General features: G+C 42.6%; 2 protein-coding genes across 4 annotated transcripts in view; one reads left to right on the forward strand and one right to left on the reverse strand.

Moving 5' to 3' along the window:
- Nucleotides 1-17,130, forward strand: part of MAP2K1 (mitogen-activated protein kinase kinase 1) — a 72,006-nt gene that overhangs the window by 26,659 nt on the left and 28,217 nt on the right. For all 3 annotated transcript variants that reach the window (XR_014000080.1, XM_081155577.1, XM_081155578.1), the window contains exons 2-3: nt 9,561-9,771; nt 11,067-11,213. Coding sequence is in view for 2 of the 3 variants with exons in the window: in XM_081155577.1 (XP_081011703.1) it covers nt 9,561-9,771; nt 11,067-11,213 (358 nt within the window). In the remaining variant the exon portion in view is untranslated. The remainder of the gene's footprint in view (nt 1-9,560; nt 9,772-11,066; nt 11,214-17,130) is intronic.
- The window catches only part of SNAPC5 (small nuclear RNA activating complex polypeptide 5), a 40,762-nt gene continuing 33,325 nt past the window's right edge, over nt 9,694-17,130 (reverse strand). Inside the window, exon 4 of the mRNA XM_081155607.1 lies at nt 9,694-9,781. The gene's annotated coding sequence lies outside the window, so the exon portion shown is untranslated. The remainder of the gene's footprint in view (nt 9,782-17,130) is intronic.

The following is a 17,130-nucleotide window of genomic DNA, read 5'->3' on the forward strand; positions in this document are numbered from 1 at the left end:
TATGATCCAGGAGGTCTGGGTTTGATTCCCAGTCAGGGCACATGCCCAGGTTTCTGGCTCTATCCCCAGCAGGGGGCTAGCAGGAGGTAGCCAATCAATGACTCTCTCATTATTGATGTTCCTATCTCTCTCTCTCTCCCTTCCTCTCTCTGAAATCAATAAAAATATAAAAAAAACCCAACCCCCTCCCCCCCAGCAACCTTTCAGTGCATGGGATGACACCCAACCAATTGAGCCACACCAGCCAGGGCATAACATACCTATTTTTTAATGTTGTGAGGATTAAATGAGTTAATGGGTGGCATTTAGGAAGCTCACTTCTTAACTATATCTAAATTTCATTCTTTACCAGACCATTATGTCCCTCTTTGCCCGTCAAATAAATGTGATATTCCATTTTTGTCCTCTATCTTCTGATCTTTTTTCCCCCCTCTCCCTCCAGACTTGATTACTTTTCCTTTTTGTATTTCTGGGAAGTCTGATCCTTTAGGAATTAATTCATAGATGGCTGATATGAAACAAAATATGCCCACTGGGGCAGAAGGAACCATAGGCTGTTGGTTCTTTCAAGCAACAATATGATACCCCTCTCTCTGATTCAGGATGTTGTTCAATATTTAAGAGGAGTCTATGTGAGTGGGTAGTCTTATCACTCCAGAGGTTCTTCTGTGTGTGTGTGTGTGTATGTGTGTGTTTTTCAGTGAGTCTGTCTGCGGAAACATGCCGTGGGAAGGTAATTTATATGATTTCAGAAGCCTGTTTGATTCCAAGGGGTAAGTTGATTTTTATTTTTAAGGCTAGGAATATATGATTCTCATTTGTCTTTTTTTAATTAAACCAGTTTTTTGTTGTTGTTTTTTTACTTTTAAAAACATTTGTTCATTGGCTTGGAAGCCACTTGATTTAAAGTGAAATTAAAGATAAACATCTATCTTAACTCTCATTTTTTTCCTTTACTTTTGTTTTATTCCCCCAACACTTATTCTTTGCTTATAATATTTTAATCCTAGTTGTATACCATTGTCTACAGAGTGGACCTTGTTAGAATGCCCCTTTTCCTTTTTGCTAGCAAAAATTTAAAAAAATTTAAACTTTTTGGGGTAACTTTGGTTAATAACATAATTTTCAGCTGTACAAGATTATAACTTGATGTCTATCTAAATTTTATGTATTATTCTAGACCAGTTCAGGTCTCATTTCCCTACAAAACTTACTCTGATTACTTGAGCATATCCTGAACTACAGCGCCATCTGTGTCATGGGTACCTTGTGAGAATTAGGGGAACTGTGGGACAGTCTTTATTCCATAGTCTTTTTTGGGAGTGGTGATGAAATCAATTAAAGGCAATAAAGGTGTAGTATTTAACTAATTTGTACATTTTTTTCAGATTACTTATTTATTGCATGAAAATGTAGGAATTTCATCAGTAAAATGGGGCTAAAAGTGGTAGTCACATCTTGGTGGTGTTAGGAGATTAAAGGAGCTTATCTACATTTAGCAGAATACCTGGCACAGAGCAGGTATGTAATAAATCAATGGTAGGTACTATCAAATGTTATTAACTAATAATTAGCTGACAGTAGAATAACAATATTAAATATTTGTTTAGCACTTTAAATGATTCTAACTTGTTTTTTACATTACACTCTCATTTAATCTCTATAACCACCTTTTATTGGTCATCACATCATTGCCTTAACCTGTATTCCTTTCGCTTCACTGAGGGCCTTCTCGTGTTGAAATGCATGCATTCTCAGAGAATATCTGGGAAGATGAAGTAATCGATTTAGTCTCAAAGGAAAATGCAGTGAGGATGAGTTAACTGTCAGTGGGGTTTATATATGGACAAAAAGTGATGACTAGGGCCTCAAACCATACAACATGGGAAGCTAACTATTAGCTTGCAGAAATGTATGGTACTTAGCTACAGAGTTCTCTCTTTGGAATATTACAGGAGGAATCTGATATTAGGATTAGAGAATTATAGCACTGAAGAGGACCTTAAAGACCACTTAGTTTAATACCCCTATTTTACCTATGAGAAAAATTGAGGGGAAGTGACTCCTACAAGTTCACAGAGCAAGTAACTATCAAAATTGAATCCAGGTCTTCTGACTTCCAAAGCCTTCACACCTATTTCCCAAGCACAGACTTCTGGCAGCCACATGCATGTTTTTCTACTTTCTAGTAGTTTCATGTGCCATTGTGAAAAACCAGCTCTGTACTGACCCAGAAGCAGCTGATTTCCTGTATATGTCTCTGGCCCTGGAAGTGGGTCTGGGGGCTGCTTTCAAGAACAGTGGCTGTGAGACTCTTCTCACCTACACATCTGTCAGCAGGCAGAGAAGAGTAGGTGGCTGACGTGTGAGCAGCCTGCATAAAGGAAAAGGAAAAAAATAAATCTGCTAAATTCAATGAAGTACATTTTGAACCATGCAAGAGAATGGCTGCACTGAAGCATGGATTCCCACAGCTGCTTAAGAAAATAAGCCCAAAAGTGGGCTCAACACCAACAAGCAGATGCTACAAAGGTCTACTATTGCTGGAGGAGGTATAGGAAACTTTCTCCTGCCCAAGAATTGCCACAGATACGAGGTAGAGTTTGGCTGCCATGGAGAGAAGGGAAATTCATGCTCACAGGGCCTGCTTAAGACTGAGGCGGGACAAGGACTATAGAGAACCTACAACCATCTACCTATTCCTACTACAAGCCTAGTACCAAATAAATGTAATTTCAGTTTACCTGTGGAGGAGGGACAAGAGCATGGAGAAAGACACCACTCTGTGACCAGGCATTAAGGAATAGTTTAAAGCTGAAGGAAGAGTAGGAACACTGAGAAAAAAAACTATGCAGCTCAGGCTCTACTCTTAGCACAAGATAAAACTCACTGCCTGAGAAATTTTCAGCCTGTGGTGTGCGAACATTAACAAGAAAACCTAAACCCAGCTCAACTCCTAACCAATAGCCTAACACATACTAACAGCATGACAGAAGAGTATGCCCATTACCCAGCATAAAGATGATTTACTTCAGTCTTTGTTCTTCTGTAATAATGTCCAGCATTCAGTAAAAAATTACAAAGTACAAAAATCAAGCGAGAGAGGGGAGAAAAACAACCTATTATCAAGAGAGAAGACAATCAAGAGAACCAGACCAAAGGATGACTCAGCTGTTGGAATTATAGGACAGGGGCTTTAAAATAGTCGTGCTTAATATGTTAAAGGTAGATAACATTGATGAACAAATGAATTTTAGAAGAGATGCAAACTAAAAATAGATTCAAGTGGAAATTCTAGAAATTAAAAACAAAACACGTGATATCAAAGGTCAGCAGGCTCATCAGACTAAACAGAACTAAGGAATCAGTGACCCTGTACATAGGTCAATAGAAATTATCCAAACTGAAATACATAAAGGGGAAAAAAAGAATTAAAAGATATCAGAACACCGCATCTAAGATCAGTCTATCTACATCCATCCATCCATTTATCCATCCATCCATAAAGAAATTGAGATTGAGAGAGGAGACAGATAGATACTGACTGGGACTTTTATAAGAATTGGCTTATGTGATTGTGGAAGCCTGGGTAAGTCCAAAATCTCCAGGTTAGGCCGGCAGGTTGGAGACCCATGGAAGAGTTGTAGTTTGAGTCCAAAGGCAACCTGTTGGCAAAGTTCCTCTTCTTCAGGGAGGTCAGTCTTTATTTTATTAAGGCCTTCAAATTATTGGATGAGACCCACTCACACTATGGAGGGTAATCTGCTTTACTGAGTCTACCAATTTGAATAATTTCACATCCCCCTCAAAAGAGACATACTTTCATAGAAACATCCAGAATAATGTTTGACTATATCGGCACTGTGGCTCAGCCAGATTGACACATAAAATTAACCGTCACATACCCCCTTCTAATTACTACCTTTCCCCACAAAAGGTGATCCTTTTCCTACTTTATAGTTGTGTAGATTAGTTTTCCCTTTCTTTGAATTTTATATAGATGGAACATAGTATGTGTTCTTCTGCATCTGGCTCCTTTTACAGAGCCTATATACATAATCCTGGAATTTTATTGCCCAGTTAGTTGACCAGCCCTTCCCAGAGTGGCCTGCAGGAGTGAGGCATGGGAGGATATAGAGGTGGCAGATCTGCAATCTCTATAACACAGATGGGCTAGCCTAGGGTTCAGTCTAGAAGTTGGTTAGTTGTGCCTTTGGCCTTCTCTGTCATTCTCCTTCAGGACCATTCTCCTTTCTTTTCTTACTATTCTGTAACCACTCTTCCACCCCCTCCCTGCATCCTCAGCTGTCTACGGGTTCACTGTGCCAGTTCTCTTTTTTTCCTCACATTTCCTCCACTGCCTGTTGAAGCTCCTCAGCCCCTCAGCTGAACACGCCTCAGCCTTATTCTGCACCTCCTCAGCTGGCTGTCACATTGACAGGCTTGGATCTTAGGATATTTAGACAACTCTCCCCTCTCTCTCCTCGTCCTCCCCATATACTTTTTTAATGGATGTGGAAACTGAGGACAAGAAAGGGCGGTAACTTGCCAAAGATCTCACAAATGGGGAGTGGTATAGGATGTGAATCAAGGGGTTGCAGCCTTAGTCTCTGAGTGCTGTTAACCTCTTAGCCTGAGTCTTTCTGGCTTTCCTTTCCTCTTCCTGTCCCAGGAGCAATCCTCCTTGCCATATGCCACAGGGGAGAAAGAACTTTACAACTCCTTGGGCTCTCTGGTGAGAAGAACCACCTGCACTGGGACCCTTTCTCTCCTTCCTGCACAATGATTGGTTGTCAACCTCTGCTTCTCCCTCTATGCTCCCTCCTGGCAGAGATAGGGCCTGCCACCTAGAGCAGCCTTGCTCTGCCAGGCGAGGGCAAGGCTCAGGTTGGTGACAGTTAGCTGGCTGGTGTTTGGCATGCAGTCATGGCCCATTTCTGTTTAGTGTGTGGCAGTTTGAGAACCCCATTCCTTCGTCTGTACATCACCTCCCTCTCCCGTCATTCCTTTAGTTCAGAGTCCCATTTCAGTGACTGTCAGGATTGGCAGTGGGGACTTGAAAGGATCTCTGTTCTACGAGTTGGAAGACCTGCCACCATTAAGCTGTATGGCCTTGTCCTCTCTGGACGTCAGTTTTCTTACCTGTAAAATGGGTTGGATTAGGTCCTCTTTAATGTTCCTCCCTGTGCTACATTTTATATGGCTTCTTGATTTAAACCACAAGCCACAAATAAAAGATTCCAGTTGTGGTAGTGTAATTAGGCTTAGCAGATGGGCAAGATGAGAGGGAAGGAGATATTCTTGCCCATAGGATTATCTTTTCCCCACCCACTTCCTTGTGCCTCCCTGGTGTTTTCAGAACACAAATGACAACCCTTGTTTTTCTTCATGTTCCTTGTTTTTTTGTGTTCTCATTTTAAACCTATAATCTCCTTGTATCTTGATGAACTTGTGTTTACTGTAAGACAGCGTGGTGCACAATTCACATTACTGTGTGTGGTTTTCTCTCTGCTGTGGTGAACTGGGTGGGGGTCAGATATCATCACAGTTGGTCTCTGGAGAGGGCTCTATGTATGTGTCAGAGATTTTTTGTGCTGGGCTCCAGTTTCTTTTCTCAATCCCTAGTTCTGATTTTGCTGTTTTTGAGTTAGAACCAAAAATTATGAAAGAGGCAGGTTCTTGCCCTCTGAGTTTGGGAGATTTGTGGTGTAGTTGAGGGGCCCCCTCTCTTTCCATTTCCTTTGCTTGAGACATTTCACCTTGGGAAGGTAGAAATAAGCCTTGTTGAACATGATTGACTCCCCGTGCCAGAGAGGAAGCAGTACTGAATACTGTTAAATTATTGAGCGATTTCTTTTTAATGAGTACTGAAAGCCATTTGGATTTGAGAATTTTCTTTTCACCTTCCAATAAAATCTTGTCTTTCACTTTCTGAAACAGTTTTTAAAAAACTGGTAGAGGGTTTTAAGAATTATTAAAATAAAGGAAAGGCAGTATTTCTGGGTCCTGCTGTTGCTGCCTTGGCTCCTGCTCCTTATCCTCCAACCTCCCCCATCTGTCCTAACATTAGTGTAGAAATGTGTCAGAACTCCAGTGTTTCTTCCCATTAGTTTTCTGTGTTGATCCTCCACTGGTGCTGTGAGCATGGGGTTTTTGCTTATTTTACATAAGAGAAAATGGAGATGTGTCAAGGTTAAATGACTTGCCCTTAAATGACTTGTCCATGGTCACACAGCTAATTGATGAACACCACTTGGGGTAAGAATCAGGATTCCAGATTACCAATGACTTGTTTATTTGGCAACAGTATCACACCCTTGGTCATTAGGAGAGTCTTCCCACCGCAACTTATGATACAGTCTTTGCCTGTGTCTGTCCTGGGCTCTATCTTCTGAAAGCACAAAGCAGGGGTCAGTTCCTTACTGGTAGGGTAGGTGGTTAGACAGTATGGCATAGGAATAGAGGAGGGAGGAAGCTGGCACAATGCCCAGATTTAGTTTTTTTTTCCCCCCCTGAAGGTAGGCGAATCACTTATTTCTACAGAGAATTGGGAAAAAGAATAGTCAGCATCCTCCCTCCCCCTTTTTATTTAACAAATGGGTGGTGTCCCACAGTGGAGCAAGGGTGTAATGGCCACTGTATTGAGAAGGTATCTTAGGACTGACAAAACAAGCAAGCAACTCCACAGAATGTAGCGGAATTTATGATAGGGTAATTTACTTATAGGAAGATTGGGTCAGGATGCAGATTATTCCCCACTAACAGACCACTGTTACAGTACTTCTTTTTATATGTAACTCTGATGCTAATGCAGTAGTGCCAGGGGTCATCTCTCTTGGTGGTCTTGTGATAGGTGATTGTTTATAATTGATACTATCATCAGTTTGTTGTCTGTCCCGGTTGTCATGCCATTCTGGCTATTACTAACAAAAACATTTATGGCTACATCTTAAGGAACACAGATAATCTTCAACTAGAAAACTTTGATATACTTTAGTAAGGACAATGAGTTTGGTCAAAGGTCACATGAAACTTAAAAAATGAAATCGAATCCAGGATACAGAGATGGAGTTAGTTTTGGTCACATCTACATCTATACAGGTGGGATTTTTTGTGGCCACTGTTACTTACAAGGCAATGTTCAGATTGATGTGAAGGGGAAATATAATTGCATCTGGGGCAACAGGGCTCTTTGTGTGAGTACACCATTTTCATGTCTAATTGAGCCTGGTGTGTTAAATGCCCTACACTAGGATCTTACCTGTGTTTGTAAGTTGCCTTCCTTGAAAGTATATTGAAGAGGATCCTGGCTCTGCCACCTACTTTCTTTGTGACCTTGGACAAGTTACTTCTCCTGCCTGTACTTGAGTGTGTTTGCTATCTGTTGTAATTTTAGGATTGTTTATTAAATGCATGAGTACATGTAAAACAGAAGAATAATACACAGTGTTGTGAGAGGAGTGGTTTTTCTTCCATCCAGCCCTCCTTCCCTCTCTTCCTCATATCCACTCATTGTGCGTGTGTTTGAGAGCACCTTTTGGAGTTGCATTTCCAGCTGGCCTGATGAGCCCTCCAGGCAACTGCAACCAAGTTTTAGCTATGGGGTCTGTCTGCATTTGATATATGTTTCTAAATGTTGTCATCAATGGGCTCCATTGTGGAGAGAGCTGAAAGAAAGGAAACCAGAGTGTGTGTACTGTGCACTCCAATCATACTGTTTTGAGTCTCCATACCTGAGCGTCCGGGAGCAGCTGAAACTTAGTTGAGCCTTTTAGTAGGATGAAAATATTGACTAGCTGTCAGCCTGCTTGGGCTGCATAATAAAGTACTACAGACTGGGTGGCTTAAACAATGGAAATTTGTTTTCTTACAGTTCTGGAGGTTTGAATTCCAATATAAGGGTGCCAGTATGTGCAGGAGTGCAGGGGAGGATGCCACTTCTTATAAGGCCACCAGTCCTGTCTGATTAGGACTCCACTTATATGACCTTATTTAACCTTAGTTACCTCCTAAAAGCTCTATCTCTAAACATAATTACATTTGGGGGTTAGGCTTTCAACATATGAATTGGGGGGGCATACAATTCAGTCCACAGCATCAGCGTTCCTCTCCCCAGAATTACTCAGTGAGGAAAATTGGTAAGTTCAGCCTTGTGTCCTCTTTGGCCTCATGTGCTGTGTTATTTAAGACAGTGTTGGATCTTCCCATATACTGGGGAGACATTAGGTTTTTGTCTTCCTGCTTTCTGAGGATTGGAATAGAGTGTGAATGAAAAGGAGAAGATTATGCTTGCTTCTACCCTCCAAGCTCAGAATTGGTGTGTGTGTTGGGGTGGGCGCACCAACATTCTGGTGTGTGATGATGGCCTGTCTTGTCACCTGTGATGTTTGTTTAGACTAGGAGCTGAAATAAAGTGAAACACAGTGGAAGCTCTCTCTACCACCCTCCTTACCACCCTCCTCTTAATGAACTCCCAGGAGTAATGAACAGTTTTCAGTTCTTTCTGTAAAACACACTTAGTAATGCCCATAGCATGCTGAACACACAGCGAGGAGGCTGCTCTCTGCCTTGCCCACTCACTTGAGCACCCACTGGTTGAATTATGTGCTTACCAAGAGCCAGTTTGTTCCCAAAACCATTTGTGCAGTTTTAGCTGGTGTTGTAATTAAGTAATATATTTAAATATTAGAAAAACTGATGAAATATGACTGCAAATGAGGTGGTTTTCTTCCCCCCCCCCCCCCCCCAGTTAACTAGTTAACACTAGTTAAAAATCTGTGGAAAGGCTCAAGTTCAAGTCACTAAAAAACATTACTACTCTCCAGTTAGATGAGTATTAAGATTGGAGAAATCATAAAACTCTTAGAATTTTATTCTGATATCACTCTGTAAGTATTTGCATTTTTATTCCACTTTAAAGAATCAGGAATTAGAAATGTTCGACATTGTATTACGTTCTGGTTCATGTAAGAAAGATGATGTCAGGCTCTTACCAGTGTACCCTTACTCAAAGAGAGGGCCTTCCCCTATGTTAAAAGATGGGTGAACAAATGTATATATATATTATGCAAAAATAAAAATTTTTAGGTATATCTTTTTGTGATTTCTTGCTTTATTTTGATTAACCTGGTTTCTGGCCTGATCACATTGGAAAAGAGAGTTTCTACTGCTGTAATTCAGCTTAGAGCCTCTTTTGATGATTTAGTTTGGTTTCAGGAAATAGATTTTACTTTGTATATGGTGTCAACTTAACACAACCAACACTAGTGGGGCTTTTGAAATTGGGGTTTTAAAGGAAATTAAGGTGGCTCATCGTGAAGCCACTTTCCTTTTAGTAGTTTCTTTGGTTCCTCTTATAGACTCACAGCATATTGAGAGAAACCTAAATCTGTCATATTACAAATGAGGAAACCAAGGCCTTCACAATTCAGTGGTAAATTGTGTGGGGTGGCGGAGTGAAGAGGACAGAGCCACAGTGATAGAACCTTCCCCCCTAGCTTCTTCCATTGGGTGGACTTCTCTGGTGACAATATTGACCTGTGCTCCCCCTTTTGGGACAGGACCAACCTGGAGGCTTTGCAGAAGAAACTGGAAGAACTGGAGCTGGATGAGCAACAGCGGAAGCGCCTTGAGGCCTTTCTTACCCAGAAGCAGAAGGTGGGGGAACTGAAGGATGATGACTTTGAGAAGATCAGTGAGCTGGGTGCTGGAAATGGTGGTGTGGTGTTCAAGGTCTCCCACAAGCCGTCCGGCCTGGTTATGGCCAGAAAGGTGAGGGTGCCTTAAAAAAAAAAAAAAAAAGACTGAATCAAGTTTGCTTGGAAAACAGGTAAATGGTTTATCTCTTAGAAGACCTGGGGACCTGGGGGCCTAGGGCAAGGGTGGAAGGAAAACTGACTTTTCACTTAGTACCTTTGGTGCTGTTTGAATTTCAAACTCATGTTATCTATCAGATTATAGATAAACACATTAATGATGTGTTAGTGTATTTATCCCATCCCCAGACTGGAAAATAATAGCAAGTGACCCTTTGTTAGCTTTCTGTGTGTTCTGGAAAGAATGCTAGGGTGCATGTTTGTTCTTTATCAAGTACAGGAGAAGCTGCTTTCATTTACCCAGCCCCAGTGATGCACAAAACTCTCACTTCAAGTTGTTTCCCCCTGCTCCAGCCCTGCCAGTGGTTCCCCTCATTTCCCTTCAGTATAACATCTCAGCTCCCCACCGTATGCCATGCAGTCTTTGAGCTGGACTTTCCTTCCTGCCTACCCTGGGTCCTCTTTCTGAACACAGTCTCCTGCTCCGGTGAAGTTTGACTCTTCCATGTTTTTAAAAAGCACATGTTTATTCCTGTCCATATGTTTTTGCTTGTGCTATTCCTTTCATCATTTCAGAGTCTGCATCTTGAAGGCCCACCTCTTGTCTAGCTTGCACTAGCTGCTGTGGCCCACACTGATAACCACTGCTTCCATGTCCTCTGGTACTCCTTGCCTGTGGCTCTTTTTACAAGTTCAGCCTTATTCAGAAACCATTTCATGTATCTATCACTTTTCTCCCTGGCTGAAACAAGGGACAGATTAGGGGGATATATGGTGGTATCTGAGGATCTGACTAAATTTCAACCACATGAGGCTCCTGAGGTCAAAGAGAAATCTCTTGGGCAGCTTCGGTCAACATACTCAGTTCCTCATTTCTTTCTACTCCTATAAAGCTTGAGTATCAACCAAGTTCTCAAGGCCACTTTCCCTTCATCTCTCAGCTTCACAGGTCCTTTTGGGGGAAACCTGGTGTTCAGCTTTGTTCCTGGGAGGGGTGAGTCCTTATTCCTCAGACTTGGCTCCTAGGAGCAGAGGCACAGCTGGCCCTCCCCTAGTTACAGGTCCTTAAGTGCTTACACCTGCCTTGGTGTGTTGGTAGTCAGTGCTTTGGTTGGGCAGAAACTTGTTTGTTAAAACTTGTCTGTTCCCTCTTATCCTACCTTTAAGAGCTTAAGCATTTAAGAAAGTTCCATCCATCCATTCGTTTATATATTTTTAAAGCCTCTCTTCATCCGACCTTTCTTTCCTTAGCTAATTCACCTGGAGATCAAACCTGCGATCCGGAACCAGATCATAAGGGAGCTGCAGGTTCTACATGAGTGTAACTCCCCATACATCGTGGGCTTCTATGGTGCATTCTACAGCGATGGCGAGATCAGCATCTGCATGGAACACATGGTATGTAGCCACCTGTTGGCCTGTGGAGCCTGGGAGTTGGGTGGCTCTTGTCTAATATTTAGTCTGAAAGGTCACCAGCTTCCTCCTGCTTCTTCCTGGATCCCCATACTGTCTTGGGCATCTGGGGTACCTGACTATAGAACTTAGAATACCCAAAAGATGAAGGCTTCCTGCCTAGATCCCTGCCTCTCTTCAAGGAGAGGTGGCAGCAACCAGTTATCCCTTGTGTGTGTGCCTAGTGCACATCTCCCAGTTTTCTTGACCCCAAGATTTTGATGTGGGTAAAATCTGGTTAATGTAGTTCAAATCCATTTATTATATGCAATGCTATGTGCTAGATATATGGTTCTGAGGTTATAAAGATGAGTGAGATAGTCTCTACTCTCAGAGAGTTTATAATTCACTTTAAGGACAGCCTGAAGGTGTTCTTTGGGTGTGTAGAGAAGTAATCCTACCTGATACACAATAGAGCATGTGAGAGGGCATTTATGTTTCTTATCATGTTTGTGAGCTGCCAGTCTTTCTTACCATTAGCAGTCTGGAGTTCCTGTTTTCTCTTTCCAGTGACTAACAGTAATAATAACAGTAACAGTAATAATGCTAGCAATACTGATTATGATAAACTAATATTTATTGGGTGTATACTATATCAAGCGCTACCCTAAGCAAATTAATATTTTATTTCATTTTCACAACAATCTTATTGTGTGGGTATGTTATCCCCATTTTACAAATGAGGAAACAAGCTCAGAGAAGTGGAATAATTTACTCAAGGTCATGCAGCTAGTAAGTGGTATTGGTAGAATTTAAACTGATGCAGCCTGACCTCAGTGCCTGTGCTTTGATGAATCTACTGGATAGTGATTGGGGCTTTCTTTCCTTCTTGATGCCTAGAACTTCAAAGAGAGAGAGGCTGGCTTCATGGTTGCTATTTTCTTCTGTCCAAATTAGGCAGCCTGGCACAGGAGACTTTGGAATCTGAGATATTTATTCACATCTTCTTTCTCCACAAAAATCCAATTAGGCACTTTGTTTTGTTTGCCACTGTGCCTCCAAAGCCCAGAATAGTCCTAGCACACAGCAGGTGCTCAGTAATTATTTGCTTACTGGTTGTCAGTGTCTCATCATGACCTTGGGCAAGTTTCTTTATCGTTTTGATTTTCAGTTTCCTCATCTGTAAAATAGTCATTGTTATTACCCCATGCTAACATCCTGTGTTTTTATGGTTTTTGGCACTTGTAGCCTGTCAAGATTTACATTAGTTACACTTATTTATAGTGACTATTTATGTGCAAGGTGCCATGTCAGCTGCTGAGAGATGGAGACATTGAGAGTAGCATCTCTGCCCCCTAGAGCTGAATGGTTAGGGCCTTCTCAAGTAAGGATTGTCAGTGCAGATGTGAGGGCTTTTGAGCACCAGGTGTCTCATTTCATGCCTGCTGTCTTCTGATCCACCAGAGATTCTTTCCTCCAAGACTGCCACCCAGAATTCTCCTGTTTTAATAGGGAAAACAGAAGGCTCTTTCTGGAGTGTGAGCATGGTTGAACTTCAGGGTACTTGCTTCAGAGGTTAGGATTAGGCCCAAACATTGATAGGCAGTGACCTATTCATTTATTTAGACCTTGCCAGAACCTCTTGTATTAGCTTTACATGGCTTCTTGCCATGTGGAGGACAATCTTTTTCTTTTATTTATTTTTAATTATTATTTTAAATTTATCTTTATTGTTGAAAGCACTACAGGTGTCCCATCCCCCCCCAATTGACCTCCTCCACCTCGCTCCCACCCCTTCCCCAGGCCTTCACCCCATCATTGTCCATGTCCATGGGTTATGCATATATGCATATAACTTCTTTGGTTAATCTCTTCCCACCCTCCACCCCCCTTCCCTCTTCCCTCTGAAATATGATCATCTGTTGCATGCGTCAATGTCTCTGGATCCATTTAGTTTGTCAGATTCTTTTGTTCATTAGCTTCTTCTCTTAAAGAAGACCCTTTAACATTTCACATCGTACTGGTCTGGTGGTGATGAACTCCTTTAGCTTTCCCTTGTCTGACAAGCTCTTTATTTGACCATCTGTTCTAAATGATAGCTTTGTTGGGTAGAGTAGTCTTGGTTGTAGGTTCTTGCTTTTCATCACTTTGAATATTTCTTGCCACTCCCTTCTGGCCTGCAAGGTTTCTGTTGAGAAATCAGCTAACAGTCATATGGGAGCTCCCTTGTAGGTAACTAACTGCTTTTCTCTTGCTGCTTTTAAGATTCTCTCTTTGTCTTTAACCTTTGGCATTTTAATTATGATGTGTCTTGCTGTGGGCCTCTTTAGGTTCCTCTTGTTTGGGACCCTCTGTGCTTTCTGGACTTGTAAGTCTATTTCTTTCCCCAGGTAGGGGAAGTTTTCTGTAATTATTTTTTCAAATAGGCTTTCAATTTCTTGCTCTCTTTCTTCTCCTTCTGGCATCCCAATAATACAAACATTGGGCCACTTGAAGTTGTCCCAGAGACTCCTTATACTATCTCATATTTCTGGATTCTTTTTTCTTTTTGTTCTTCTGGTTGGGTGTTTTTTGTTTCCTCATGTTCCAAATTGCTGATTTGATTCTGAGTGTCCTCTACTCTACTGTTGATTCCCTGTAAATTATTCTTCATTTCAGTTTGTGTAGCCTTCATTTCTGATAGGTATTTTATTAGGTCATCGATGATCTCACTTGTTTTCGTAATAGGCTTACTAATATTCTTGAGCATCCTTATAACCAAAATTCTGAACTCTGTATCTGTTAGCTTGCTTGGATCTATTTCATTTAGTTCCTTTTCTGGAGATTTCTCCTGTTCTTTCCTTTGTGACATGTTTCTTTGCCTCTACATTTTGGCTGCTTCCAGGTGTTTGTTTTTATGTATTAGGTAGAGCTGCTATGTCTCCTGGAATTGGTAGAGTGGCTTTGTGTAGTAGGTGTCCTGTAGGGTCCAGTGGCGCAGCCTCCCTAATCACCTGAGCTGGGCCTTCTAGGTGCTCCCCTATGTGGGCTGTGTGCACTGTCCTGTTGTAGTTGAGCCTTGGTTGCTGTTGTTGTCACTGGGAGGAATTGACCCCAGGCCAATCGGCTGTAAGGACCAGCTGCAACTAAGCCAAAGAGCTGCTGTGCTGGAGATACCCCTATGGAGCAGGATTTACTTCAGTGGAGCTTTGATGTTCACCAAGTGTGGACCTTGAGTGTTTCACTTGTGGATGTGGTAGGTTTGTAATCCAGCGTGGTGAGCCTGACCACCGGGTGCACTCTCTGTGAGGCTCCCGGGAGGTGCAAAGTCAGCCTGTGCCAGTGCCTTGCCCAGGGCCACCCAGTATGAGCTACACAGCAAACCGTAGATGGCTGCTACTTGTGCTGGGCTTGGAGGTGTCCAGAAGAGGCCAAGCTGTGAACCAATGCAGGCTGCCACTAGTGTCAGGCCTGGGGCCACTTATCAAGACATATGGGGCATGCTGAGCTCAGCTGCTGCTTGTTTGAGAGGTTTTAGGAAAGTCCTAAGCATGAGGCTTGAGAGGCCACTTGCACAGAAAAGCCACTGGAAATGGCTCGGATGAGCTTGCAGGTAGGGAGGGGCGGGGCTTCTGGGAATCACGGGGGAGGGGGTCAAAGGTGTGAGTCAGGTGTTGGAGATTCAAGTATGGTGCCTGCCTGCTCGCTTTGTAGGGGGAGGGCTCGCCAAAGGAGCAATGGCCTCTGCCAGCTCTTCTGCCTGGGAGAAAGCTGCCCCTCCACCTCCTGCCCCAATTTCAGGCAAGTTAGTTCCTCCCCAAATGTCCCATGTTCCTTTCAAGTGTCCGCCCAGTGCTGGAGCTCAGAGGGTGCATGTCTGAGTCCGTGTAAGAGCCCTTTAAGAGGAAAGCCTGGGGCTCCTGCAGCCTCCGTGTCCCCCAGTGACAGTCCCTCCTGGTTTTTACAGCCCGAAGTTGTGGGGACCTCTCTTCCTGGCCCTGGAGCCCTGGGGTGGGGGCCCGATGTGGGGCTGGAACCCCTTACTCCTCCGGGAAACCTCCATTGCCAAGATGTCCCTCCCAGGTTGAAACCGCGGCAGGAGGTGTGGGCCCGCGGCCTCGTCTCATCTCCAGGATTCAGCCCCGATCCACCCATGTCTCTGTTCCTCCTACCGGTCTCGATGCTTCTTCATTTCCCTGGTTGTAGGGCTTCTGTTCAGCTAGATTTCAGGAGGTTCTGAGTTATGGTTGTTCTGTATTTTAGTTGTAATTTTGATGTGGTTGCGGGAGATGGCAGGTACAGCTGTTACCTACGCCGCCATCTTGTTTCTCCTCGACAATCTTTTAAATTTATCTTAAATTGACCTGCTCTGAGGCTTCCTCATTCTGGAATAACTTCATTCTTCTAAGGCCCTTGGCCAGGGTCTGCCTTTCCTAGAAATAAGCTGTGTGCGCACTGCCCACTCTGAATTTTGAGTCCCAAGGGATAAATGAGTGCTCCCTGATTAGAACAGGAATGCGCTTGTCTTTGGGGAAGTAGATTTCTGCTCTGCTGGTAGCTGGGAAACCAGAGGACTGGGGACTCAGGGTTGATGGTTCTCATGCAAGAGTAAAAGCTTTTGAGCCCCCTCCCCCCATAAATCATTTATCTCTCCTATAGAAAACCTTCACAAAAGCACCATTGAGTTGGTTAATAATCGGCTTCTAAAAATAAGCACAGTTTCAGTAGCTTTAGTCAGTGAAGGCAAGTCCTTGGCAACAGTAAAGTAGAATTAAAAGGTTGTGAGGTGAGTTGCAGGCAACTCTGGGTAATCCTGACTTTGGTTCATGCTTCTTAAGTCTTGCTAATTCCACTGTTCATACTGTAACTCTGCTTATACCTCAGAAGGGGGTGAAAGAGAAGAGAGCCAAGGTTTCTTTCTTTTTATTAGAAATATTTACCACAACTCCCAGGGAAAGTGTAAACCAAGACAGTTAGCTGAGCTGCCCTCAGTCCTAGGCTGTGGAACCTGAGCACCACAGGTTCTACTTCATTCCAATTAGATTTTGACAGAGATGTTTTGTTACCTTAAGTCCTCCCTAAGAATTAGGCAGAGCCATTCAAATGAAGGGTCTGAAACCACATTCAGTTGGAAGCAAAATAGAAATGTCTGGGACACTTTCTGCATTGGAGTTCCTCTTCCCGTCCAGTAAAGGAAATTGTGAGGTGCCAGCTGACTTGGGAGTGGTTATCTGGGCTATTGTGTTGTCCTGATTTGGCCACCAGGAGCCTGTGGCATTATGAAGGCAGCCAGGCTTACAGGATGACTCAAACCTCAGCCTGAGTAGGGGCTCTTCCAAGGGCTCTTGGAAAATAAGTGTTTATAGGAGAATTCTGTTTGGTTCTAGATTCGTAAGTCCACTCTTGTATCTGTGTGCAGATTCTGTACGTTTGATTTTTAGGTTGAATTTTACAGTCTTCTACCGTGCTCTTTGGTGGACTTAGCTGACCCACCATTAATTAGATAGTTGTGCTAGGGAATTGGTTATGATTTGAAGTCAAATGTATTCAGGGGTGTTAGTATGCTTTTGAGAATCCACACCTGTACTACTTTTTTCATCAGCATCCGTGATCCAGAGTTGACGTGACAGAAAGGGATTGTTCCAAACTGTCCTTTTTAAAGTGTAGAATTTTTAAGTTGATAATCTATTTTTAGCAGTTTTAGGTAACATTTTCTGAGGTCTTTGTCCCTGAATGAGTATTACTTTCTTACTTCCTTTAGGAAGAAAGCAGTGTTGTAGCTACCGAACAGTGCTTTTGCACCAAATGGGTGTTCAATTGATTTATGGATTTAGTTTTCCACTTTCATAAATGAGTTCACTACTTTAAAAAGGCAAAGTATTTATTCATTGTAGAAAATTTGTAAACAATATAAAAGCACAAAAGAAGAAACTATCATGCAACA

Source organism: Miniopterus schreibersii (genome assembly GCF_964146895.1).
Source record: "Miniopterus schreibersii genome assembly, chromosome: 1".
NCBI lineage: Eukaryota > Metazoa > Chordata > Mammalia > Chiroptera > Miniopteridae > Miniopterus > Miniopterus schreibersii.